Below are 27,659 nucleotides of genomic sequence, written 5' to 3'. Positions count from 1 at the left end.
CTTGTCTGAGTCAAACATACTGATGCATATAAACAAAAGAATTACCTTAGAGGGTTGCAAAATTTAGCAGAGTTACTGTGGACTACCTAATAATTATAACATAAGCACACAAGGCAACTTTCACTCATTGGTGGGCACGTACTGCTGACTGTGGCACCAGATGTCGGCGCCGCGAGACGGGAGGTTGAAGGCCGGGATGGGAGAGACTCTGTCCGGCCCCATTTCATCGGTTGTCGGCGGGACTGGAGAATGAAGGCCAAGGTGGGAGATAGTCGGTTCAGCCCCATTCACCAATAACAGCGGATTATCAGTGAGTCCCAGTTGTCTCTGATGAAAGTTACTATCTACTAAAGAAACTAAAGAAACTATCTGGTGTAAAACTATCACTGCAGAGGCGGGTGTTGGTGATGATTGTGAGCTCTTCATCAAGATGGCTCTTCACAAAATTGAATCCACCTCTTCTTCATATCATCATTTTTAGGAAATTTAAATAAGGAGACCGAGCTGTTTTGTATATTATCGCAACCAGGTAATATGCATTTGCGTGATGAAGGCGTAGCTAGCTAGCAAAATGTAGGCTGTAGTAACTAGCGGTAATGACAGTAACCCGTGATGCTAATACACTGTAGTTATTATAGCGTTAGGGGCGGGGCCATGCTCAGTGGCTCCAGTGCATCATTGCGCCACCGTTATAGCCCAGCCAAAAATCCTGAACACAGAATTTGTGAAAAACTGTTTAACGGTCTAGCTACACAATTCAGTAATACAGAGTTCACAGACTTTGTAATGTGTTTCAGCAATACATTTGTAACATTTATAATGTGTTTAGAAACAATTCTCAGAATTGATTTTACAGGGACTTTAAGGGGCCGTTCACATATTGTGTCTTTTGCGCGTGCCAGTTCATTATTTAAAATGTACGCGCACGGCAAGCATACTCATAATAGAAGCGACACGGTCAAGACGCGCATGTGGTGCGGCGCACTCGTTTTTTCCAGACGAGCCTATGCTCGAAATGAAAACAGGATTGTTCGACTTGATGCAGCACTGCACAGACCGATCGGCGGCTGACTTGAAGCAGTGCATGCCGGTTAGAAATTCTGTCCGACTTGAGTCAGCGCCGACGCCATGTGACTGTGACGTATGGCTTCAAAGTACCGCGAGAGTGATTCAAGATCAGCCGCCTGAGTCAGCCAGCGCAGTTTCTCAAGAGGAGCTGCATGAGCTCTGATGTCGACACAGCTGTTTCATGATTGGCCGGATTCACCGCAAGACAACGATCACGTGTGTTTCGTGTTTATTGTCATGCCTTCAGTTCCACTAATGCTCACAAATCTGTATTTTTTAGAACAGTTAAAGCTCTTTTCATGTAGTCGCGATGTTATATTATGTCATGTTTATTAAAATGAAACTGATAAAAAATGTAGACTCCACTACATTGGTATTTAAATAATATATGCTTATGTTGACCTTTATGCTTGTAAAAACAGACGCTGTAAGCAGGACATAAAGTATTGAATGAAAATGTCTCTGAAACATCTGTGTATTAGTCAAATATTGCATTTATTTCACTTCAGCTGTGATAAAGTATGCAAACGCAGCGCGAGCGTCACTACGAGAAGCAGAAAGTGTCCGACTTCAGGTCTCTGTTTTCCACAATATTCCACAATTCAGTACTACAGAGTTCACAGTCTTTGTAATGTGTTTCAGCAATACATTTGTAACATTTATAAAGTGTTTAGAAACAATTCTCAGAATTGACATTACACGGACTTTAAGGCAACCAGCTGCAGGAGATTTTTTGAGTTGTGTTGTATAACAAGTTCAATTTACAACATGTTGAGAAAATTCAAAAATCTCCTGCAGCTGGTTGCCTTAAACTTTTAAGTTTTCTCAACTTTTGATTTTTTACAGTGTGGGTAATTGAAGATTTTTCACTGTTGTTTTGAGCTGTGATCTCAGGCTGAGGGCACACAGTACTCTAACACAGCGTCTTAACAAAACACACCCGATAACACCCGACACACAAAAGCCAAAGGCTATTTTCATGTTAGAAGTATTTTTCCTAACAAGCCATAATAAACATCTGGACATTTTGTTTGAAGACTTGGTTGCATTTCTGCTGTGTCACAAAATTCACTTTATATTAAAGTCAAATATTTAGACAGGCTGTGTATGTTTCTTGTTTCAACATTCAGTGTGGACAGGCAAATTACTTCTAGCTGGATGATTGTCGCATCTCGCCTGGCTAGAACACAGTGTAACGAGGGCAGATAAAGAGCACATTAGCATAGCGCGTGTCAAGAGCACTACTACTAGATAAGACTTGGGCAGCAATGCTAAACACCACTGGAGGCCTTTTTCTTAAACTACACCTTCATCTTTTCCTGAGAGCGTCATTTTCTTGGTCCAATTAAACATGGCGAGTCCATCTGGGAGATAACCTGTAACTCTTACACACTGCATCTGCTTTCTGGATCCTGTGAGCTGATTCTGCTGTGCTTTGATGTAGATGATGCAATTAAATTAGCTCTGGTTGGCAGCTCTGACAGAGTCTGGGCATAAACACAGCTCCGCAGCTCTGCGTCTGTCCTGCAGGGTTTGTTATTGATGCGTAGGCAAGAGCCAGGACTATTCCAATAAAGAGTAAAACTGAAGCTTCTCCGCAAAATGCAAAAACAGAGAAACCGCAAAGTTAATGTAAGCACCTCCTGTGTGCTGTTTTCTGCCTTGCAATTTTTTCTCCATTTCTATATCTCTCTTTCTCAGTATGTGGGACACCCAGGACGCACCGAGCCTGTGGTTTTGAAGAAATATCCTCATCATTGTAAATGCCATTTCTGACAGTAATAGCCTGCACTCGGCTCTCTTATACTGAACACACTCCAGTAATGAGCCAAGATCCTGTGACACAGAGAACGATGAGACAGACAACACACTTCCATGAACTCTACAGTCTCTGAAGCCTAATCTCACTGCTACTTGTGTACAAGTTATGTACTTATGTAGATACAAAAGGTTCTCACGCAAAATTACCCTCATTCTAAGATTGATGAATCTGGAATATTAAATAAGTTTAATTAGCATAATACATCATGCAATAAATGTACTTATTTTACAATATTTAACTACATTATATTTACTTTAACTACTTAATAAAATATACCATTCAAAAAATGCCTGCAAGATTTTTAACATTTTTGAAAGAAGTTTACTTGATAAAAAAAAATACAGAAAAACATTTGAAAATAACAGTTTTTTTTTTAATATATTTTAAAATGTAATTTATTTCTGTGATCAAAGCTGTATTTTCAGCATAATTACTCCAGTATTCAGTGTCACATGATCCTTCAGAAATCATTCTAATATGATGATTTGCTGCTCAAGAAACATTTCTTATTATTATGTTATTATGTTAAAAACAGTTGTGCTAAAATTTTGGTGGAAACCATGATACATTTTTTCCTTGATGAATAAAAATATAGCATTTATTGTAAATATTTATCTTTATAAATGCATTATGTAACATTATAAATGTCTGTACTGTCACTTTTGATCACTTTAATGCATCCTTGCTGAATAAAAGTATTGATTTTTACTTTACTCATATTACTTTTTAAGTATTAATAATATAATATAAAAAAATTGACAATAACTAAATTATATGCTTTATATATTATGCTACTTAAACTTTTGCTAATTGCTAAATGGTAATTGTGCACATCAACTGTGCCATTAAGGGTCAGGGCTGAAAACATTTTCATGAAATATCTTTCAGAACTACTGTTGTTCCAATCATTTCAGACATAGGTGGGTGCTGGGCACATGAAAAATTCACAGGGACACCCTGCACCTCCTGTGTGTCCTGGTCACTCCAAATCAGACTAAAGTGTTTCCTCATGCCTCTTTATCTCTCTAGCTTGGGGAATTTGGTGTTTAGTGTTAAGTGTGCCTTAAAATCATACCGTCCCCCACAAGCCAGACTACTTAAACATCCATTCTAAACAAACCACCATTCACCAATCTCACTCACAATTATCACCATAGCGACAAGACAAATAAGGTGGGGTGAAGAATGATGGACACAAACAAGCATGGGATGGTGGGCAAAGTAAACAAGACTCTTCACATGAAACGGTCTGCCAGTTCTCACCAGCACACAAAAACAGCCGGGGCAAGGCCGAAGCAGGCTGATCAGTGCGAGTGCACATCTCAGTTAGTAAACAGCCTCCAGACTTAGTATCTATTCACTGCAATTACAAATGACAACTTACCACACAACATAACACAGAGCTGAAGATAAAAACAACACAGCCGCAGGAGCCCTCTCTTCCATTCTGAGTCTACACTGCCTTCAGATCATGAAACTGCCATTTTGAAAACATGCTTCCCTACATGTAATTGTGGCCATATGTTCAAAAGTTGGCAAACAAATGGTTTTGGAGTAAATACACTTAAGTAAGGAATGCAGATCAAGAGGAAAGTTAAAGCAATGGATTTAATGGTTTAGGATTCCCGTCCAGGAATGTCACAGAGAACTGATGGCAGTACAGGAAGTCGCATTAAGAGCCTTGAGGCTGACTACTGCTATAAATACTGTATAAAGATTGGCTGAATTAAGAATAGCATACTACTTTTACTATTTCTGCCATGAGTCACGTACACTACCATTTAAATGTTTGGAGCAAGATTTTGTTTTTAATTAATACTGTTATCCAGCAAGGATGCATTAAATTGATCAAAAGTCAGAATAAAGACATTTATAATGATATAAAAAATGTATATATTAAAAATGTATTACGGTTTCCACAAAAATATGAAGCAGCACAACTGTTTTCAACATTGATAATAGTAAGAAATGTTTCTTGAGCAGCAAATCATCATATTAGTATGATTTCTGAAGGATCATGTGACACTAAAGACTGGAGTAATGATGCTGACAATTCAGTTTTGCATCACAGGAATAAAATACATTTTAAAATAAATTAAATAGGAAACAGTTATTTTAAGTTGTAATAATATTTCACAATTTTTAAGTTTTTTGGATCAAATAAATTCAGCCTTGGTGAGCAAAAGAGACTTCTTTCAAAAACAATAAAAAATAAATAAAACATTTTGAACGGTCAGTTTGATCTCATTGTTAATACGTAGGTATCAGTATGGAACATTTTCAGGTACAAAACGTACATTTCTGTATGTTTCAATAGTTGTTGAAACGTACAATATGGACCTATTGACAACATTTAAACATATTTATTACGCATTTACAGCAAAAAAAAAAAAAAACGTACAATATTTACGAATATTTTATATCATAAAGATATTTTCTTTAGATATTATCTTGCTTCTAAGCCTACCCACAAAGTAATCTTTCAAAACGAGTTTGCAGCAGAAGTCACAGAACAGAGCGAAATATTATCATTTCATATAAAGTAGATGAGTAAACTGCGTTTAATAAGTGCGACTGAAAACATAATGTCATTGATATGACAACTGAATACAATAGAATCAAAATATTAATGCCACGATTTTAATATTGATAATGTCTAAAAGTAGTTCATACATAAATAATTTACTTTTTAGTGCTGTCAATATTGTACATTTCAGTGTGTATAAAACCGCAATTAAATGTACGTGAACCACACTTTACATATAAATACACACAAATACTCGGTGGAATGGTTTAATGTACGTGTACTTCCCTCTTACAAAAGTAGTGAATATGTAGTGTAGTGACGTGACGTGAAGCCAAGTATGGTGTCCCATACTCTGAATTTGTGCTCTGCATTTCACCCATCCAACTGCACACACACAGCAGTGAGTATTGAACACACACACACACACCATGAACACACACCCGGAGCAGTAAAATCAGTACTGATTTAGTAAACTGCCCAATTACTCAATATTCATGAAACAGTAGGCGAACAACACACAGATGACCTACTACTGCATACTCTGATGTTTGGAGTATGGAACCACAAGACAGTTTACTAGTTTACTATCCCATAATGCCAAGGGAGATGAGAATAAATTTGAATTAATTTTAAAAAAAAAGTTGTGGTTAAATTGTACTAGTTCGGCAACACAAGTAAATGTTTTTAACAACTGTTGTTAGTATATCATATGTCAAAGAATATAAGTGTCAAAGAGCAATGCTAACATGGCAGCTAGTATGTTTGGGAATGTATTCATAATACACACATATAAGATACTTTGATAATGGTCAAGCAAGTTCTGCACTGAATACTATGAAAGTATAAGAATTCAAACACAGCAATAAAGGAGATGATATGATAGCACAAAAACAGACAGACAGAAAGGTGAAAACAGACTGAGAGTGAACAACAGAGAGATTTGCCGGTGGGGGTGGGGTGTCATTGGATGTGCATGTCCCATCATGGTCACCTCCATGAATTACGAAGGAGCAGCCTTGATATGTCCTGCACACTGAGAAAGCTCTATTAACAGCTTTGTAGCCCTGAATCTGTTTCCATTGCCAAATTATCATAAAATTTTTGATTGTGTGTGGGCACATCTCATTGTAAGGCTCTACATGGGACTTAGTATAAAAATACTCAAACTGCTTTGCTTTTCTTTCCACAGTTCACACTACAACTATAATGAATGCTGGGTCAAATGAGGCTGTAGTACTTATTTCATAGATCTATTACCCACCAGCAAATTACAGCCTCTCTGTATCATTAATGCTCTCCTAATTAAAATCACAACTTCAAATTACTGAGGCCTATGTGTGTGCGTGTGCACATGCAAGTGAACAAGTGCTGTTTTTGAGCATAAGATTTATCTAACCTTATAATTTATTGTCAAGTTCTAGAGATAATGAACCATGCTTTTTTAAACACTGCGTGTCCTGAATAAGCAATAGCATTTTCTGAATAACAATGACTGACTTTTTCAGACAGACATTAAATCTCATTGATCAGTTTCTATCAAGACACTTTGCAAAAAGCAGAGAGCATAATTACTAAAGACATTATGTCTTTAAAGGGTTAGTTTACCCAAAAATAAAATTTCTGTCATTAATTACTCACCCTCATGTCGTTCCACACCCGTAAGACCTTCGATCATCTTCAGAACACAAATTAAGATATTTTTGAGGAAATCTAAGAGCTTTTTTATCTCCCATAGAAAGAAATGAAATTACCACATTCAAGGACCAGAAAAGTACTAAAGACATCGTTAAAATTAGGGCTGCTTGATATTTCGTTTTAGCATCAAAATCACGATGTGCGCATCCGCGATAGCCACATCGCAGGATGTGTGATGTCTAGTATAGGGATCGTTAATCCGTACGGACCAGACACCACGGTTCAAAACGCATGTGATTCTCAGATTAATTGCAAAGTTTGACCATCATACGATGAAAGTTTATCATTTGAACGTGTTTTAGGTCCTGTCAGTTTAAACATTCAAGGGATTTTAAAGCATTTGAGCGCACGAAGACGCGAAAGAGAACTCAATTCTAAACGTTTGGCCATTTTATGTGTGCGCACACACACACACAGAGCCGCACAGATGCACGTGGACGCCGAATGCCGTTCTCTTCCCGTCTATTTGTGCCTGAACAGACACATACATGCAAAAAAAATGGTCAAAATGCATGTAAAAATCAACCATCTTTGTAAACACAATTTATTATGGCTTAGATGAACGAAACAATTGAGAAAGATAACTGGATGTGTAACAGTATTTTGGATCCGCTCCGCGCATTCGGTCTTAAAGTGACAGCAGCCTAATGTTCCTGCTGCTTTCTATGTCATGAATGTTAATCAAACAACAAAAATCACTTTTGTAGATTTAACACAGATTATGTTTAATTTATACAGTGAGACTATGCAGTGTTATTTTACATTTGATTTGATTTGAATTTCTGTACCTGAATACTGTACTGAATACTCTTACCTGAAAAATATAAAGCACTATTTATTTCATTTGTATCTTTGTTCTGTTATATTTATCTATGCTTGTAATTTGTTCATTATTTTCTATGCATGTTCACTCACCTACAAAATCACCCCAAATCATCCTAGAATGATAAATTCTTTCCAAATAGAGCCAAGTCATCTGGTGATTTTTTTTCATATCGCAATATATATCGCAGAAAAACAAAATATCACAATGTCAGTTTTTTCCAATATCGTGCAGCCCTAGTTAAAATAGTTAAGGTGACTACAGTGGATCAACCTTAATGTTATGAAACAACGAGAATACTTTTTGTGTGCAAAAACAAAACAAAAGAGTGTTTACGAACAGAGTTGGTAATTTCGTCGCTTTCTATTGGAGATAAAAAACCTCTTGGGTTTAATCAAAAATATCTTAATTTGTGTTCCGAAAATGAACGAAGGTCTTACGGGTGTGGAATGACATGAGGGTGAGTAATTAATGACTGAATTTTCATTTTTCGGTGAACTAACCCTTTAAATACTTGTGGTGGTTAATAGGAACTTCCTGTCATATTAGAACAGATTAGAACATAGTAACATAGTATTCATCTCTTTAAGAGCATTCTGAATGGCTTGCAGGCTTCTTTTTGCATCTAGCGCTATTTGTTGTGCTTCCCTGAAATGCATGTTAGCAGGATTTGGCTTGTTATGTGCAATCCGTCAGAATTATTTCAAAATACTGACACTCAGTTTCCATTACAGAGCGCTCGACAAATGTCAGCGAGGAGCCAGCACCACAGGTCACCCCGAGCAGAAGCCATCCATCAGCAATCATAAATTCCATTAGTTGACAAGATATATAGACATGGAAAACTTATCCAAGTTATTGTCGTAATGAAAGCATCCACTTAATGGGAATTGTGTTGGAAACGTTCCTCTGAGGGGGCACAAATCTAAGGACAGGACACTGTCAACCATTTCAGTGCCAAAAAGAAAGCAGAGGCCTTTTCTCTCTGTGATGCCAACTGTTCACTTTTTGAGATTAGACATCTCTTTTTTGATTTGAGGGTCCCAAATGTAGCTGCTTTATACTCACATGCTATGGGCTAAACCTACAAATCTTAAGTCTACAAACGCTGCCGACTGCCAGGGTAAAGATGAAATCATCTCTGAGCCAGGGTGGGCCTGCGGGACCACTTGTCAGCTACTAATAATTTCGTCCTTTCATCTTTACCCCTGCAAATTTGCCCCATTTCACACAGTGATTGTGATTCACACCATCTGGAGGCGACTCCTGCAGCGATTCATGAGTGTTATGACGTTGTGATGTGTTATGCGGTTCAGTGCCAGGGAATCTCCACCATCACTTCATAACAGATGAAACCACTTGGATGAGTGTCAAAACTTTTTTTTTTTTGTCACAGTTTTTGCCTTTTGACCCAATAAATTTAGGCAATATTTTGCCATGTCATGTTCATTCATTTTAGTTCATTTTATTTGGACTGAAATTACATATAATTTTATTCCACAAAAAATAAATAGTTAAATATAAGGTGCAACATAATGTCAAACTGTAACAGATTTTTTTGTTTTTTAATAAACAATTCTTGTTAATTTTTTTCTTGTTAATGTTTCTTCTCCATTATCATAGATGAAATCAAACCACTCTTCAAATATTTTTGTCTTTTGTCACTACTGTTCTAAAGTTTGGGTGTCAGTAAAGACTAAATAATGAGAGATTTTTGGGTGAACTATCCATTTAAACTCATTTTCTGTCACAGAAGGAGTAATTAAATCCAACATGAGGGAATTACAGGATGAAATGCTACACACAACACATGGATATACGATGAAAACGACTCCCAGAACGACAGTGCCACTAAAACCGCCCTGCTCTTGAAACTCTTCCAGGGCCTAATCTCCTCCAGCAGGGAGATTCGAGCTCCTTTCCTCGCTTGGTCTGGGAACACAAAGAGCTTTTTCCCTGTGCCAGGAACCAAACTCCTTCCTGTCTATGATAGGGCTTCTTGCATTGTGCTGCACAGGATAGGGGGTCAGGACTACTCAAGCCCGCTTCCATTTCCCAAAAGCACAGTTAGCCAGTGAATATGGAATTGGGCCAACATTTGTATTGGAGGAAATGGCATATTGGCCTGAGATTAAGGCGGTGGTCTTGCAGGATGGATACTGAGAGAGGAGGCTGAGCCTGTGGAGTAGCAATAATGAGGACTCTGTGGTTTAAGGACTGGCAGGATAGATTAAGACCACTCATCCATGTAATGAAGTGTTATAACGCTGCATCAGCAGACACTCAATCCCAGCTGATTAATCGTTGGCTGGAAGGACTATGGAGCACATCTTGTCCTCAGGACATCAACCATTAGAAATCTAGTGTTTTACATGTCAAGCAAACTATTGTGGTTATAATCTGTCAATCATCACAAACAACCTACAGTCATATTTACTCTGGACACAAGTATGGAGGCCCAATTGTGACATTTAATAAAAATAAATAAATAAAAAAAAAACAAACACAGAAATTAATAAATTAATTGGAAAAATTAATTAAAGGAATTAAAGGGTTAGTTCACCCAAAAATTATGTAATTTATTACTCACCCTCATGTCGTTCCACACCCGTAAGACCTTCGTTCATCTTCAGAACACAAATTAAGATATTTTTGATAAAATCCGATGGCTCAGTGAGGCCTGCATTGACAGCAAGATAATTAACACTTTCAATGCCCAAAAAAGCTACTAAAGACATCTTTAAAACAGTTCATGTGACTACAGTGGTTCAACATTAATGTTATGAAGTGACGAGAATACTTTTTGTGAGCCAAAAAAAAAAAAACAAAAAAAAAAAACAACTTTATTCAACAATATCTAGTGATGGGTGATTTCAAAACACTGCTTCATGAAGCTTCGAAGCTTTACAAATCTTTTGTTTCGAATCAGTGGTTCCGAGCGCCAAAGTCACAAGATTTCAGTAAACGAGTCTTCGTTACATCATAAGTGTTTCGAAATTCCAATAGTTCACATGACTTTTGCAGTTTGATACGCGATCCGAATCATTGATTCAAAACAAAAGATTCGTAAAGCTTCGAAGCTTCATGAAGCAGTGTTTTGAAATCGCCCATCAGTAGATATTGTTGAAAAGTCATTATTTTGTTTTTTTGGCGCACAAAAAGTATTCTCGTCACTTTATAATATTAAGGGTGAACCACTGTACTCACATGAACTGTTTTAAATATGTCTTTAGTAGCTTTGTGGGCATCTGAAAGTGTTAATTATCTTGCTGTCAATGGAGGCCTCCCTAAGCCATCAGATTTCATCAAAAATACCTTCATTTGTGTTCTGAAGATGAACGAAGGTCTTATGGGTGTGGAATGACATGAGGGTGAGTAATTAATGACAGAAATGACATTTTTGGGTGAACTAACCCTTTAAGCATTATCGACACGTGACAAAATGTATTCAAAATTACAATTTGAATACACAATAATCAATTAATAAAAACATAAATAAATATTAAGTTTTCCATTTACTAAAATAAAAATAATGATACAAAAATGAACTTTTCAACTACTTTAATTTGTTTCTATTATCTATTGACCCATTTATGATTTTCTACTGAGCCAAGCGGGGCCACAAAATAATAAATAAAATACAATACAATAAAATAAAATAAAACACAACTACCAAAAAAATAAATAAATAAATAGCTGAATGCGACCCGTGTGTTAATCAAAAACCTTCATTTCTTTTCGACTGAAGAAAGAAAGACATGAACATCTTGGATGACATGGGGGTGAGTAAATTATCAGGAAAATTTTATATGAAAGTGAACTAATCCTTTAAGTTGCATCTTGTGTTGTGAATAATGGCCAGAAAAGAGTTAAAGGCTTGTTAAAGGATAGTATTCCCTTATCTTCCGGTGGACTCCAGTGGACTCTCTGCAGCACAGCTCCCATCTTCTGCAGTGTGTTCCAGCTCATAGACCTTGTCAAACTCCTGAAGTGCCTCCACTTAAGCTTAACACTGCACTTTAGCTAGCAGCTGGAGCTGCGCTCTAAGATTGCACACGCTGATAGTCTGATGTTGGTAAGGAGATTGCAGTACTTTCCTAATCATATATTCATGCAGAGCTATCAGTGTGGCTTCTCATCTGTCCAAACAAGGCACTGACAATGAGACTTACACTATAGCTGAAACTGGAAATGCAAGTTGCCACAATAACCCATTTTTGTAAGTCATCTCCATGGATATAGGTCTGAGGGTGGGGTGAGCAGACACACAATGAGATAAATAGAGTCAAAAGACACACCACAGTATAAATGAGTGTGGGAATATAGTATTTCAAATGTTAGCTGTCAAACATTGTTAATAAGGATAATGCCAGCAGTCGGCTCACTGTTACATTCTGGCAAACTTTTCTTGCAAAGGTCATATTGAGATATGTTTGAGGATATGTTTGGGAGTCTATCTACTCTCAAACACTACTGTAGCTTGCTATTTCCCAGAAGAGTAGAACTGACTCCTCCTTATGTGATTTATGGTATTAAGTCCATAGTTCACCAAAAATAAGTAATTCTGTCAGCATTTACTCACCCTCATGTTGTTTCAAACCTGAATAATTTCTTTCTTCTGCAGGACACAAAAGGTGAAAGAATCAAAAGTTTCCATATAACTCATGCATTATATTTCAAGTCTTTTGAAGCCAAAATACAGTTTTTTGAGAAACAGGCCAAAATTTAAATTATTATTCAGTTGTAGCTCTTCTTGCCGCATTCATAAGTAGTAGGTCCAATTCGTGAACAAGCTACTGTTGTAAAGGCCCCGATATAATTAAAGCGATGTGACATTATTTTGAACAAAATCAGGCCAAAACTAAGTTCATTGGGAGTTCGAAACAGCTTGTTTAAGCAAACTTCTGGAAAAGTTTGCTCTGACTGGTAAGCACCTTCGTACTATTGTTCCGTGATGATAACATACTAGGTAGGTGTACACTGAGGCTCTTCTTTGACGTGGAAATCTTCTTTGGTTCATTTCTTCTGTTCAGTCTGTCAAGGTCAGACGTCCATGAACGAAAACTTGAACAGCAGTGTGGGCGACATTGGGATGTTTGCTAACAGGATATCGCTGCTCACGTATTTCGAACTTCTGAAGGACGAAAAAGAACTTGGCCATAAGTATATCGGGCCTTTAGACAGTCACTCAAACACATCCATGGGAAACACTCATGTATATATATGACTTTGCAAAGTTTGCCAGAATGTAACATTGAAATATTTTTTTGAGCCTGATCTTTTCAATAAATCAATTCACAAAACTGGTCAGAACGATTCATTCAGAAATAGGGGCCTCGAGTTTAACATTGCAAAAGCCCACCATTTAACAGCCTATTGAAACTGAAGATTACAGAAGATCATACAGGTTTGAAATGACATGAGGGGAAGTTAATAATGAGAGAAATATTTATTTTTGACTATGAACTATTCCTTTAAAGTCACCACAAAATCAGACTTGACAATTCTTATTGACATTGACACATTTTTCTCATTTCAGAAGCCATTTCACTCAGATATACATCACAATAGGGAAGAAAAGCGATCTCAACTTCCATTTCATGCTGACTTTAAATATGAGACTTTGTTGAAAGCTAGGAAAATTACCGATTCAACAAAAAATGTCAAGTATACTTTGGTGCTGGAGGGTCTTCTCTACCCACTGCACGACGAAGGCATCTGTTTGAGAGAGAGAGAGAGATAGCAACCGATAAGAAAAGCATGGATGGGTCTGACAGATCCCCAGGACAAGGCATCTGTTATCCAGAGCTACTCCTGACTGACGCCACAGTCTGGAGGAATGTATGCTCAGCTCAATGCAGTATGCATCAAACTTTATCACTGCCACAGAGCTGAACGAGACAAAAATATATGAGAATCTCCATAGCAGACAGCAACATGAGCAATGGGCAACTTTTATCTTCATCCTGGGTGTCCCAACATGAGCGCTCTCTGTCCCTAATCTCTGCCAGGTCCACTCTCACAGTGTGGCACCTGTAAACCCTGGCACCATCTGCCTGCTCTCTGCTGCCCTGTTGGGCACCATTAGCGCACACACAGGAGAATCAGCCTGATCTTTGAGCCGATCTCATTAGGACAGCGAACAGTCCACCAGTGGGCTAGTCCTCCTATGATTGCTGGGAAACATCCTCAACCTGCAGAACCTGATGAGAGGTGAGATATCAGAGTCTCTGTGTCAATGGGCATGAAATTAATTCTCTATAATAACCGGTTGTAGATTATAATCCTTAGTACAGTACTTAGAAATCCAAATACAAGATAAACTCTTTTCTCAATGGACATCTCTGACTGTAAATGATGCAAAGGTGAACATGACACTGTGGTTAAATAGCGGAGCTTTCAAACTAAATGTTAGTATAGTTTCCAACCTAGATCAAATTTTTTCAAACTTTTTCTATTTTGGTGGTTGTTAGCACCGCACCGCAGGTATAACAGTAATGACACAGATGAACGATATCGTTGGAATCACTTTCAAAACATTTTTCCAGCTGACGAATGATAAAACACAGACAGCCAATCAGAAGCCAATCTACTTTAATGAAGCATTTCAAGTGGCAGACGACAAACTGCAGCGTGCGCTTATAATAAACAGAGCATTATCCCTCAATGGTGTGGATATTAATATAGTTACCATTGTAGTTACAGTACCAGTATTAATCAACAGGCCTTAAGTGTGGAGGAAACTGAAATCTTATAAGTCATTCAGTTTTCCACGAGTAATTGTACCATGTTGGTTTGGCAAAGCCAAGCCACAACGTAGCCATATACAGTATGGAAACATGCATTCTTACAAAACAAGATGTATTATGACCATGTATGGACACAATCATAATGGGTAAAACTCCGGAAAAATCTACAATGATTCCACAGAAACACAAATCACTGTTTTATGACTAGCAGAAGATAATCAGTGCATTTCATCAGTGTCAGTACTGAAGGGAGCCGATGGAGCTAATTCTTACTGCAGATTCTTTTAAAGCACTCTTAAGAATCAACCTGACAGGAGATTATGTCTTAAAGGGAATTTCACACTAACAGTGATTTGCAAAGACAAAGTGTCTGAATGACATTTTTTGTGACATAAGCAACAGTGAACTTTATACAAATGAGTATCGGCACAACATAAGACGTCATTCCACACTCGTAAGACCTTCGTTCATCTTCAAAACACAAATTAAGATATTTTTGATAAAATCCAATGGCTCAGTGAGGCCTGCATTGCCAGCAAGATAATTAACACTTTCAGATGCCCAGAAAGCTACTAAAGACATGAAAAACAGTTCATGTGACTACAGTGGTTCAACCTTAATGTTATGAAGTGACGAGAATAATTTTTGTGCGCCAAAAAAACAGCAACAAAATAACAACTTTTCAATATCTAGTGATGGGTGATTTGAAAACACTTCTTCGAAGCTTTACGAATCTTGTTTCGAATCAGTGGTCTGGAGCGCCAAAGTCACATGATTTCAGTAAATGAGGCTTCGTTACTTCATAAGTGTTTCGCAATTTCAATAGTTCACATGACTTTGGCAGTTTGATAAGCGATCCAGACCACTGATTCGAAACAAAAGATTCGTAAAGCTTTGAAGCTTCATGAAGCAGTGTTTTGAAATCGCCCATCACTAGACATTGCTGAAAAGTTGTTATTTTGTTTTTTTGGTGCACAAAAAGTATTCTCGTCGCTTTATAACATTAAGGTTGAACCACTGTAGTCACATAAACTGTTTTAAATATGTCTTTAGTAGCTTTCTGGGCATCTGAAAGTGTTAATTATCATCAATGGAGGCCTCACTGAGCCATCGGATTTCATCAAAAATATCTTAATTTGTGTTCTGAAGATGAACGAAGGTCTTACGGGTGTGGAACGACATGAGGGTGAGTAATTAATGACAGAATTTTCATTTTTGGGCGAACTAATCCTTTAAAGGGCATTCCAAAACTTTTTATCATAAAGTTCAGTTAGATCCATAATTACAGGCAAGCTTTTTCGATGGTCTGTGCATGGTGAGATAAGACAAAAAAGGTCAAATGAAAAAAAAATAGAAAAGCTCATCAAATGGAAAAGCTTGGGAAGATGTGTTTTTATCCCCTCTGCTTGATAGGGATGTAATACATGACATCATAAGGAATGCATTAGAAAATTCATTATCATTAAAAGAGAACAGGCAAAAAAACAGTTCAAAAAGGTGAAATCTTTGCCATGCGCGTGACTGATTAAACACAGAGTGCGAGTTATGATTTATTAAAAGTGGGCCTGAGTGGAGAGAACTAATTCACAGACTAGATTGGATTGAAATAACTTGGAGCTACACTGGGAGGAAGATTAATGTCACAAGGGGAAGAAAACGTCCATTTCCTCAACAGACTGGGTCCGTGGCTGTGACAAATGCCTGGCTCCACTCGCCCCCTCTGGGAAAGTGTGATCTGATGAGCAGCAAGAGGTTTATTTAAGAGAAAAATCAGACAAATGAAACAATCCTACAGTTGGGAGCTAGGAAAGCAGAGACGACACTCTTGGAGAATGTGTGGGAGACTATTTTGACAGTCTGAAGTTCTGTCAGAAGAATATTATGTTCCCTGAACAGCCCACCTGTTCAGAACCTGCAGCATAACTTATTTTGGTGCTTCTCCTACAATGCAAAATGGCAAAACCCCATCTTTCCCCCTTTTTTTAAATTTTCGAATGTAGGCATCACAACATTATGCTGCGAAGGTTTTTTTAATGTTTTTGAAAGAAGTCTCTTATGCTCACCAAGGCTGCATTTCTTTGATAAAACAGTAAAATTGTGAAATATTACAATTTAAAATAAATATTTTCTATTTAAATATTTTAAAATGTAATTTATTTCTGTGATGCAAAGCTGAAATTTCAGCATCATTACTGCAGTCTTCAGTGTCACATGATCCTTCAGAAATCATTCTAATATGATGATTTGATGCTCAAAGAAACATTTCTTTTTTGTTATCGATGTTGAAATCAGTTGTGCTGCTTAATATTTTGTGGAAACTGGGATGCTTTATACGGACTCATTGAGTTTTAAACAATTATCTAGTTCTGTCTTGAAACTCTGACGATGCAGGCTGATGGGTCTTTAACTAATTTGGTAGCAATCTCATCATTATCTACACAGCACAGCTGATTGGTTGCTGTTGCATCAGCAGCCAATGAGCTCGCTGCTCAAACATTCAAATATTTGGCATGTTTGCTGTTAGCAGTCTGCAGTGTGCTTTCAGAACCCTCCTCCTTCCCCAGCTCTATCTGTATAGATCTGCTAGGGGGGTTAATTCATGTATGTTACATATGTCTTACATGTTCACAGCAATGTCTGTGAATGTACTGGCAGTAGCAAGGCTCTGTACTTGCTCTGCAGCAGCAGTGTAGCAGATCTATTCCACCAAGACTAAATACATTAACATTGTCATATCTATTATCAATTATCATACCAATATACCGAGAGTTGTCATGACAGAACAGCATTTATTTGAAATAGAACAATGTTAAAGTCTTTAATTTTGATCTGTTTTATGCATCCTTGCTAAATAAAATATGCATCTATATCTACTGTATATATAATTCGATAAATGATATGATACCATATTGTGCAAATTTCCTCCCCAATTGTAATGGCTGCTAGACTCCTTTGAGCACATATCCACCCAGATCTCCTCATTCACAGTCCAGACGGGAACTTTAATCATGCCTGAGTCTTTAAGGATCAGATGGATTCAGGTTTGCTGGATATGTGATCTGTTCGTCTGCTGTAGCCCAGCAAATATGGGCTCTAGACAGAAACATCTGCACTATTTCTCAGCCAACAGCCACAATTCAACACACAGCTGCCTGTCGGTCAGCTCACCCCAGTCCAACATCTGGATGTGAAGATTCTCAATATCTCTCAAGTTTATTTTCAGTAACATTGGGTTTACTGAGTCACTCTTAGTGAGTCACTCATTAAATCTGTTTATTTGCAGTGAGGATTATGATTAATGACTTCTCCAGTGGCTGTCGTTAGAAAGTCATACTAATAATAATGTATGTGTGTGTCCATGTGCACTTTCCAAAGGTTCAGCAAAAATGTGAAAATCTCTGGTGATGGCATGGAATATATGTAAGAAAAAAAGTAAGGAGGTACTTACTTTATAATATTAGAAATTGATTGAATTACTCTTTATATAAAGAGTAACCTTTGATGAAATAGTATAGAATACAGATCTAGTATTGATACAGATTACAAAAATACACCATTTCAATATGAATGTGTGTTGCAGTACATTAAAAGTTGTATTTATTTTATTTTTCAACATTAAGATATATTGTTAGTTTTCAGGCAATGTTCTTTAGCACTGCACCGTATAAGAAATGACAAAACACACAGTCCACTTTTTCCAGCCTCTCTCTCTGTCCACCCACCTCCACTGTACCCACGACTCCATTGTGTGAGGTTACATAACAGCATCCTCTGTTTCTCTTCACACCTCTCATTGATGTTCACAATAGCACAAGGTTTTATAGACTTTTCGAACTGTACGAAAGCATTTTGCAACCTCTCAGACTGACAATTTGCTGATTTTCATGTATGAAAACTACAGGTTTTTCATCAAAATGGCAATTATGCACTTAAGGCTATTATAAGGAAACATAAACAGATTTAATGTGTACTATACTGTGGAGTCTGATCAAAGTGATAGTGATAAGCACATTTATACATGCCAGAGTAGTTCAGGAGCACGCTGGGAGGAATCAGCAACAGTTAATGTGCTTAAGAATGCTGCCGCCCCCTCTACCTTCAGGATTATGTGGGTCAGGTCCCCAGATTAAGGTCATGTGTTGTAAATGCTCCAGGGACCCAGGCAAAAACAGGACAATGAGTGGTTGACATTTTCTAAGTCGGCTATTGTTGTATTACACATACTACTGATAACTGATACCTCATTTGTTTTGTATATTATCTCTGCTTTTGCAAAAATATGAAATGGTCATGTACTTTACAATAAAAATGATATACTATACAGTGCTCAGCGTAAATGAGTACACCCCCTTTGAAAAGTAACATTTTAAACAGTATCTCAATGAACACAAAAACAATTTCCAAAATGTTGATAAGACTAAGTTTTATATAACATCTGTTTAACTTAACATGAAAGTAAGGTTAATAATATAACTTAGAGAACAAAATTTTCAGTTTTACTCAAATTAGGGTGATGCAAAAATGAGTACACCCCAAGTCTTTGGAGCAAAGCTAAATTTTAGACTACAAATATCTAATTTAACAAGAATTCAACCACAGGTGAGTCTAATTATTCATTACACAGGTGTCCAGCAGACAGTTGACAATAAAAGGGTGTTAAAACCCCTTCCCATTTCACGCTGTCAGCAATGGCACCACATGGAAGAGAAATCACAAGACCTGAGAAAGAAAATAATTTCTTTATACCAGAAAGGTGAAGGCTACAAGAAGATCAGCAAAGCTTTACTTATCAGTCAGAATACTGTAGCAAAAGTGGTACAAAAATGTAAAAAAGATGGAACTGCAACCATCTTACAGAGACGTCCAGGTCGTCCACGGAAGTTAACACCTCGACAGGAGCGTCTTCTGATGAGAAGGGTTGAAGAAAATCGGCATGCAAGTTCACTGCAGTTATCTAAAGAAGTAGAAAGCCAAACTGGGGTGACTATTTCCCGTGACACAATACGGCGTACACTGCAGAGGAATGGCATGCATGGGTGCCGTCCACGAAAGAAGCCTCTTCTGAAGCCCAGGCACAAAAAAGCCCACCTAGAGTTTGCCAGGGCCCATGCTGACAAAGATGAAGACTACTGGGACTCTATACTCTGGAGTGATGAGACCAAGATAAATGTTTTTGGAACTGATGGCTTCAAAACTGTATGGTGTCGCAAAGGTGAGGAATACAAAGAAAAATGCATGGTGCCTACAGTGAAACATGGTGGTGGCAGTGTCCTTATGTGGGGCTGCATGAGTGCTGCTGGTGTCGGGGAGCTGCATTTCATTGATGGCATCATGAATTCACAGATGTACTGCTCTAAACTGAAAGAGAAGGTGCTACCATCACTCCGTGCCCTTGGGCGTCATGCACTTTTCCAACATGACAATGATCCTAAACACACATCTAAGGCCACTATTGGATTTTTGAAGAAGAACAGGGTGAAAGTGATTCAGTGGCTCCTGATCTGAACCCAATCGAACACCTTTCCATGCCTACAAGACTTGGAGCTGTCATTAAAAATCATGGAAGCCATACAAAGTACTAGATGTAGTAGTTTTTGTTGTAGGGTGTACTCATTTTTGCATCACCCTAATTTGAGTAAAACTGAATATTTTGTTCTCTAAGTTATATTATTAACCTTACTTTCACGTTATAAGTTAAACAGTCTTGTCAGCATTTTGGAAATTGTTTTTGTGTTCATTAAGATATTGTTTAAAATGTTACTTTTCAAAGGGGGTGTACTCGTTTACACTGAGCACTGTATGTATTCTATAATATTAACATTAGTTAACAATAGTTAATGCACAAAATAACAATGAACAATACTTTCAAAGCATTTAATTAATCTTGTTTAATTTCTACAATGCATTAAGATTTCAAGTTTTATCAATTAACATGTATTTTGAATGAACATTAATTAAAAATGAATAATAACAGTATAAGTTAACATTAACCTATATTAATAAATGCAGTAAAAAAAATGTTCATTGTTAGTTTATGATACCTAATATTTTAACTAATGTTAAGAAATTGAGCCTTGAAACGTTACACATTTCCAGTTGTATTAGTCTAACTGTTTTACTTTCAAAAGCATATTTTGAATATCACCACACCAAATGATTTTTATTTACATAAGATAATAATAGAATAAGAAACTCATCTAGCATAAATCCACTGCTCTTAATATTTTAGTGTCCTTCAGTGATGTTATTCTTGTTTTGGTTGTTATTTTGTTATTGTTGTTGATCAAATGCTGCTTCAACTCAAAGGCAACTACATAAATGTCTATTTCACAGCTCAGTATAGTATCAAAATAAATAACCCATTTCTTAGACAAATGTCTTTTATATCTTAACAGCTTAATATTCAGCATTATACATGGGCTTCATAATATAGGGTGAATTTAAGCAAATTTGGACATTTTTATAATGTGTCATTGCCGTTATTTTAAATTATGATGCCAAATGGTTTAGTTTCTGATAATCTCCACAACACTATACTATACAGAGGAAAAATTAATTTTAAAAAATGTTCTCAAATAAATACAAAACCTTCACACTTAACCAGTTGCCCCACTACTTCTGTATTTCACTCTATTGTTTTAAACTTTTTAAGACTTAGGATTTAGTTGAATTATTTGATTTCATTTTAGTGTAAAAAGAGAAAACATCCTGGAAGATGGCTACAAATATGTACTTTGATGTTCAACGCTTTAGAGACATTTGTAAGTACTTACTGAACTCTGTTTAAATACATTTGATTAACAATCTTGATAGATATTTTAGGATATCCACACTTGGACATTTAATAAAGCATGTCATGTCAAGCACCTACATTTCATTTTTACTTGTCCTGGATGGTCACGCAGATGTTGGATGTGTCCATGGAGACCCGCTGCAGACCATTTCCAACCACCTGACTAACCCGTTCAGCTCTGAGCTTAAGAATATGCAGTGAAAAAAAATCCTCCAACCACATCCTACCAATCTCAACAGTATCAGTACTTCTGTGAGCTGTCAGTCATCCATCTAGCACTTCACCCCTACATTCATGTTCTCACCAGATTTATTTCACTGCAAACCTTCAGAATCAAGCCGGCAGAGGAAAGCAGAGTGAGAGAGGCCTACAACGAGTTTTTTTCCCTTAGGGACCCCATATGTTTCGACTGCTAAAATAGCTCAGCTCTAATTGCTGCTGGGATATGTGAACAGGTTGTAGAGGTGGAGAATAGATAACCCATCCCGTCATGTCTTCATCAGTATGTTGAGTCACGCTCTGCAGTGTTCCACTCGCTTCATGCTAATGAAACTAATCAGCAATTTACTGCGATGAGATATACTATATATTCCAGATGTTCTTTCTGTAGAGTTCTGCAGTGAATGCTTGTGGAAAAGGTGGAGAATGTGCTGAATATATGGAAAAATGCTGTGCAGAAATCGTCTGGAAACACTTTTTCCAATTCACTCTCCCTCTGGGCTCATATACACACTAACACCTCAGAATTCAGACCTCAGTATTGCAGATAAATGAACAGAAAAGCAGCTTCACCCCCTTTGAGAAACGAACACTTCTGTGTGAGACATCTGCACTAGAGTCACGCTCACCACTGAAAACCCCCGAAGGTGGCCAACCATCCAGTGAGATGTAAAAGTTTCGTTGTGTCAGAGTAACTGATGTCTTTTCGCTGTCTTAGTTCTGCTTCTCTTGCTTTCCCTCCCAGCACTCTTTCCTCCTTTCTTTCTCTCTCTTCTGCGACTGAGCCATCTGCACTGTAATTCAATCATCACACTAAGCAGTGGAAGTAATGATTACTTGGATTAGCTACAGGGCTCCAAGCCACTGTCTTAATATTGACTGGCAGTGAGTGCAAATTTGAGCTCGGCCAGCAGCTTCGTTGTCACTTTTTGAGAGATGTTTTATGATGTTGTCTGAACTCACTTCACCATATTGCCAATATTTTACAAGATACAGTTGAGTTCAAAAGTTTACATGCCCCTTGCAGAATATGCAAAAAAATGTTAGAAGGATCATGAAAATTGCATGTTATTTTTTATTTAGTACTGTCCTGAATAAACTATTTCACAAAACAGATGTTTACATAAAGTCCACAAGACAAAAAAATAGCTGAATTTATAAAAAATGGCCCAGTTCAAACGTTTACATACCCTTGGTTCTTAATACTGTGTCGTTACCTGGATGATCCATGACTGTTTTTTTTTTGTTTTGTGATGGTTGTTCATGAGTCTCTTGTTTGTTCTGAACAGTTAAACTGCCCAATATTCTTCAAAAAAAATCCTCCAGGTCCTGCAAATTCATTGATTTTACAGCATCTTCTGCATATTTCCAACAGTGACTATATGATTTTGAGATCCATCTTTTCACACTGAGGACAACTGAGGGACTCAAACACAACTATTAAAAAAGGTTCAAACATTCATGGATGCTCCAGAAGGAAACATGATGCATTAAGAGCATTGAAACTTTTGAACAAGATGATGTGCAAGTTTTTCTTTTTTTTTTTAAAGATCATATATTTTCATTTAGTACTGCCCTTACATGATACTTACATGTTTCCCAGAAGACAAAAAAAGTACAATTTATTCTGTTCATCCAATTAAAAAAGTTTTCATCCTCAGCTCTTAATGCATCGTGTTTTCTTCTGAAGCATCAGTGAATGTTTGCACCTTTTTTAATAGTTGTGTTTGAGTCCCTCAGTTGTCCTCAGTGTGAAAAGATGGATCTCAGAATCATACAGTCACTATTGAAAAAGGTTCAAATATGCAAAAGATGCTGGAAAATCAAAGAATTTGCAGGACCTGGAGGATTTTTCTGAAGAACAGAGCTCAGTTTAACTGCTCAGAGCAAACAAGGGACTCATGAACATCCATCACAAAAAAAAACAAAAAACAGTCATGGATCATCCAGGTAACCACACACAGTATTAAGAATCAAGGGTATGTAAACTTTTGAACTGGGTCATTTTTTATAAATTCAGCTATTTTTTTTGTCTTGTGGACTATATGTAAACATCTTTTATGTGAAATAGTTTATTCAGGACAGTACTAAATAAAAAAATAACATGCAATTTTCATGATCCTTATTTTGTTAAAATGATTAACATTTTTGCATATTCTGCTAGGGATTTGTAAATGGATGGATGGATGGATTCTTCAAGCATTTTTACTGATGATCAGCTATCTGATTTATTAAAACTGCTCCATTTACACCAGTCACACAAATGTGTCTCCGCAAAATGATTATAAATCCGATCTTCATTCGGATGTGCAATATCTATATGCAAATTCATATAGATTCATATAGAGTCCATGTCGATGAAAGCAACAGATCTGATCTACATTTTATTTATTATCAGCCAATTTCAAGATCAAAGACCGCAATGGGAGAGAAAGCGCCATTAGCACTGGTGGGATCATTTAGTCTCACTACTTTTGATGCAGATGACTGTGTGTTGAGCTTCAGGATGCACCTGTGGCACTGTCATATTTGGCTACTGGGTGCTGGCAACTTGCTGTCACACGTTTATTTTTTTTACCATTTTAGGACTAAAATTTACATGTGTGACTTCAACAACTAGATGCATTTACTCTTGTCCAGTTTCATTTGAAATGTGTCTCAGACCACCTCCTGAAGTACTTTGAATGATTGGATTTAAATCTGTCTCGAAAGCATTTAGATGGGCATTTACACCTGGTCTTTTCATGATTGGATAGCTATCCATCTGGTCAGAGAAAACGCATGAAATGACCAGGTCTAAACAGACCCATTTTCTACTCCTGTACGCTATGAGGTCATTTAATTAAAATTAAATTAAATGCGGTCCTATAATGTAAAGGTACATCTAGCAACTAACTAATAGTAGCCAGAAATAAACTCTAAATTCATACTAAAAATGTTTACAAATGCATGAGGGAATGGACATCTTCTGTCAAACACAGAACAATGTTGGAATCACCAATGTATATACCAATTTTTAAAGCCAAAAGATCTTGCTGTCAGCCACTTGATTGTTCAAAGCTACAGTCAATAATAGTATCTTAAACTAATAAGCTGTGATTTTATATCATAATAGGATTTTTGTACAAAACAAATGCAGGTACTGCATTTCAGTCAATTGACCAAAACTTCATTACAGAGCACAGAGAGATTCCAGCCCAACCAATCACTGTCAAGCAGGAGACTGCAGTTGCTGTGACTGGAACTAATTGGCTTCTGGGTAGCTTTGTGTTTCCAATACAGAGGTGGAGCTTTACATAAAAGCTAACCAACACTTTCACAAAGGCATATCACTCTCTGTTTGAAGAAGCAGATTCATTGTTTGTGTGAGAAAATTAACTTGTCTGTAAAGCTCTACTACGTTACATGAACATGTGAACTCAACACAGATTTACATAAACACAGTTTGAACTTGCCCTATAGTCTTCATAATATAAGTCAAATGACTTACAATAATCAACCATGACCTGAAATAACCAACTATAAAAGACATGATAATACGATTTTGCTTTTCCCACAGAGCAGGATCACACATATTCAGCATCAAAAAGCTGTCATCGTTGACAGCATACATCTATGTGTTGCTTCGGTGGCAAGAAGCCAAGTGATGAAGCTCACTTGCAGCTCGTTCCTCTCTCTCCTATTGTGAAAGTGCAGTGAGATGTGGATGCACCTCGTGCTCATTCACCCCATCATTACAGGGGGCAGTGTTTAGCTGAGCAGGAGTGTGCTGCTGCCACACTGGAGAACAGGCAGAGGGGGGAAAGGAGACGAGTGCCGAGACACAGCCTGGTGCTCAGAAGAGCGTCATGACGGCTGTGGCTCTCTGCCTTGAGCCCCCGGGGTTATTATAATCCACAAATGCTCGGCGCAGACAGGCACATAAGACAAAGAGATCTCAGTCGAGCTGCTGTGTGAGATGCTGTTGATAATGCCACAGATGTGGTGGAGCAGATAGAAAGAAAGCAGACCAGCTCGATGTATCCTGAGGTGCAGCCACCTCAGTTTGTGTTATTAAAAGCAGAACATCGATGAGAAGCTCAGTCCAACTCGGCATATGAATGTTCACGCTTGCTTTTCAGACGATAATGTGAATCTGCCAAGCAAATCAAGTTCTCAATGGGAGAGTGTTTTCCTCAACATGAAGCGGATGATACCACCCCCCCCACACACACACCCCCATTTCTCAATTCTAAAAATATTTCATGTTTACCACACAGCTTTGTCTAGAAGTTTTTAGCTCTTTAACGACATTTTACTTACAAACCAACCCCAATAATGTTCATATAACTCTTATTTCAGCATTCAACCTCCGAAACGCCCCTTTACGAAGGTGAAAACATCAAAATCACATTGCAAATCAAGTGAATATGTTGGGCTTTCTAAAAAACTAAACATTTATCATTGATTTAAATAAAAACGTGATGTGATGCTCTTCAGGATCAGTTGTGCTTCATAATCATCTGAAAGTCCCAATATTCAACATTGGGACCCCTCTATCCTTCTGAAAAAGACCAGCTCAGCCCAGCAATGAATTAACATGCTGATTTACAACAAAACCAAGATGTTCCCCCTTATTATTGACCTTGCTGGTAAAGCCAGTTAGGAAGCTTAAGAGGACATCAGCACCCAAAACACAACAGCTTGAGTGAAATCGTAAACATGATGCCATAATTAAAAGGTAGGGCAAATGTTCTTCTTCTCATTAGAAAGTACATCCAACAACTTACGATCTCTCTTGCCTACCAGCTATGACAACATGGCAAGAAATAATGCAAACGCTTTTTTATAAATAAAAATCAAGCAAGACCTACTTGCTTTCCCAGGTTTGGGCCTCTGCAGGAGCTTCTGCACCGTCATCAGGTCCTCAGTCTTCACCGCTTGAAGTAATTCCTGATCTTTCCCCATCGTTATTTATTTTACATCCAAAGCATCCTCTGAATGTGTGTGTGGTGTTGCCCGGAGATCTCCTCTGCGGATCCTCCCTCTTGCGATGGAGCTGCAGGGCGCGATGATGATGATGAGGATGAGGATGCACACTGGCGGAAGGATGCTCGGATACTATAGAGCTGGTGCAGCTGGCTCCTATGAATCACAGATGTTCTTATTCCGATGTCGAGAAGATAATAATATAAGCAACACTGCGACTGACTTGCGATTAACGCATCGGTGATGGATCGAGTCTTCGGTCTGCGTTGTGATGGCCAAAAATGAACAGTTTGTTCTAGAAAACCATCATCAGATAAATCAGCTTCAATCACGTTTTGGTGGCGTGAGCGGAGTTTATGCGATGCATACAGCAAAATCAATGTTCCTTTAAATTCCCACGAGCGTTTTTTCCTGGGATCCGTGAGGCTGTGCTGAAGACGCATCAGTCGGCGGTGCCATCGCTCCGTAGTACTCGAAACGTTATCTTCTATGCTGCGATGGAAATACAGAAGGAGCGCGCAATGTGCATTTCCCCAGCCGTGGATTGGGCTGACATTGCTGTGGTAAATGGCTCCGCTTCATCCAGAGGGCGGTCCCAAAGTGTAGGAACACCCCCCTATTCCAGTGCTGACAGCCACATGCTACGAGTCTACATTCAGGCACTGCTGTATCATAAGACATGCTGTAGCTGCCACTGGGAACTTTGTTATGATCTTGTTTTGTAGCCTACCTTAATGCCCAACTGCCAAAGATGGATTACAGCTGGACTCACCTGTGCACTGGAAACCCATTTAACTCCTTTAAAACGAACTAGTATCTATTTTTATGTTGCTAGTAATTGTTTGTAATTAGTAAATAATCCAAGTATGTATTGAATTAGTCCCTACTTCATTTGCTACTAGTAGTGCCAATAGTGGCAACTATTCTATTTTACAAACATTGCTAAATTGTCACTAGTTACAAATGCTGACAAAATTGAACCATTGATGACGAGT

At 37.7% G+C, this 27,659-nt stretch overlaps 1 protein-coding gene across 13 annotated transcripts in view; it reads right to left on the bottom strand.

Annotated features, from left to right (window-relative positions):
- Positions 1-27,659, bottom strand: part of caskin1 (CASK interacting protein 1) — a 111,728-nt gene extending 84,069 nt beyond the window's left edge. For 3 of the 13 annotated variants that reach the window (XM_051886145.1, XM_051886150.1, XM_051886148.1), the window contains exon 1: positions 26,550-27,589. In XM_051886145.1, the coding sequence (XP_051742105.1) occupies positions 26,550-26,643 (94 nt within the window). In that variant the 5' untranslated portion in view covers positions 26,644-27,589. Of the gene's footprint in view, positions 1-26,549 lie in introns of all 13 variants that reach the window. The other 10 variants (XM_051886149.1, XM_051886159.1, XM_051886151.1 and 7 more) reach the window with 7 other exon arrangements.

The sequence above is a fragment of the Ctenopharyngodon idella genome, chromosome 3 (genome assembly GCF_019924925.1).
Source record: "Ctenopharyngodon idella isolate HZGC_01 chromosome 3, HZGC01, whole genome shotgun sequence".
In the NCBI taxonomy this organism is placed as follows: Eukaryota; Metazoa; Chordata; class Actinopteri; order Cypriniformes; family Xenocyprididae; genus Ctenopharyngodon; species Ctenopharyngodon idella.
Note: the sequence above shows the minus strand (reverse complement) of the source record. Positions and strands in the feature narration are given on the sequence as shown.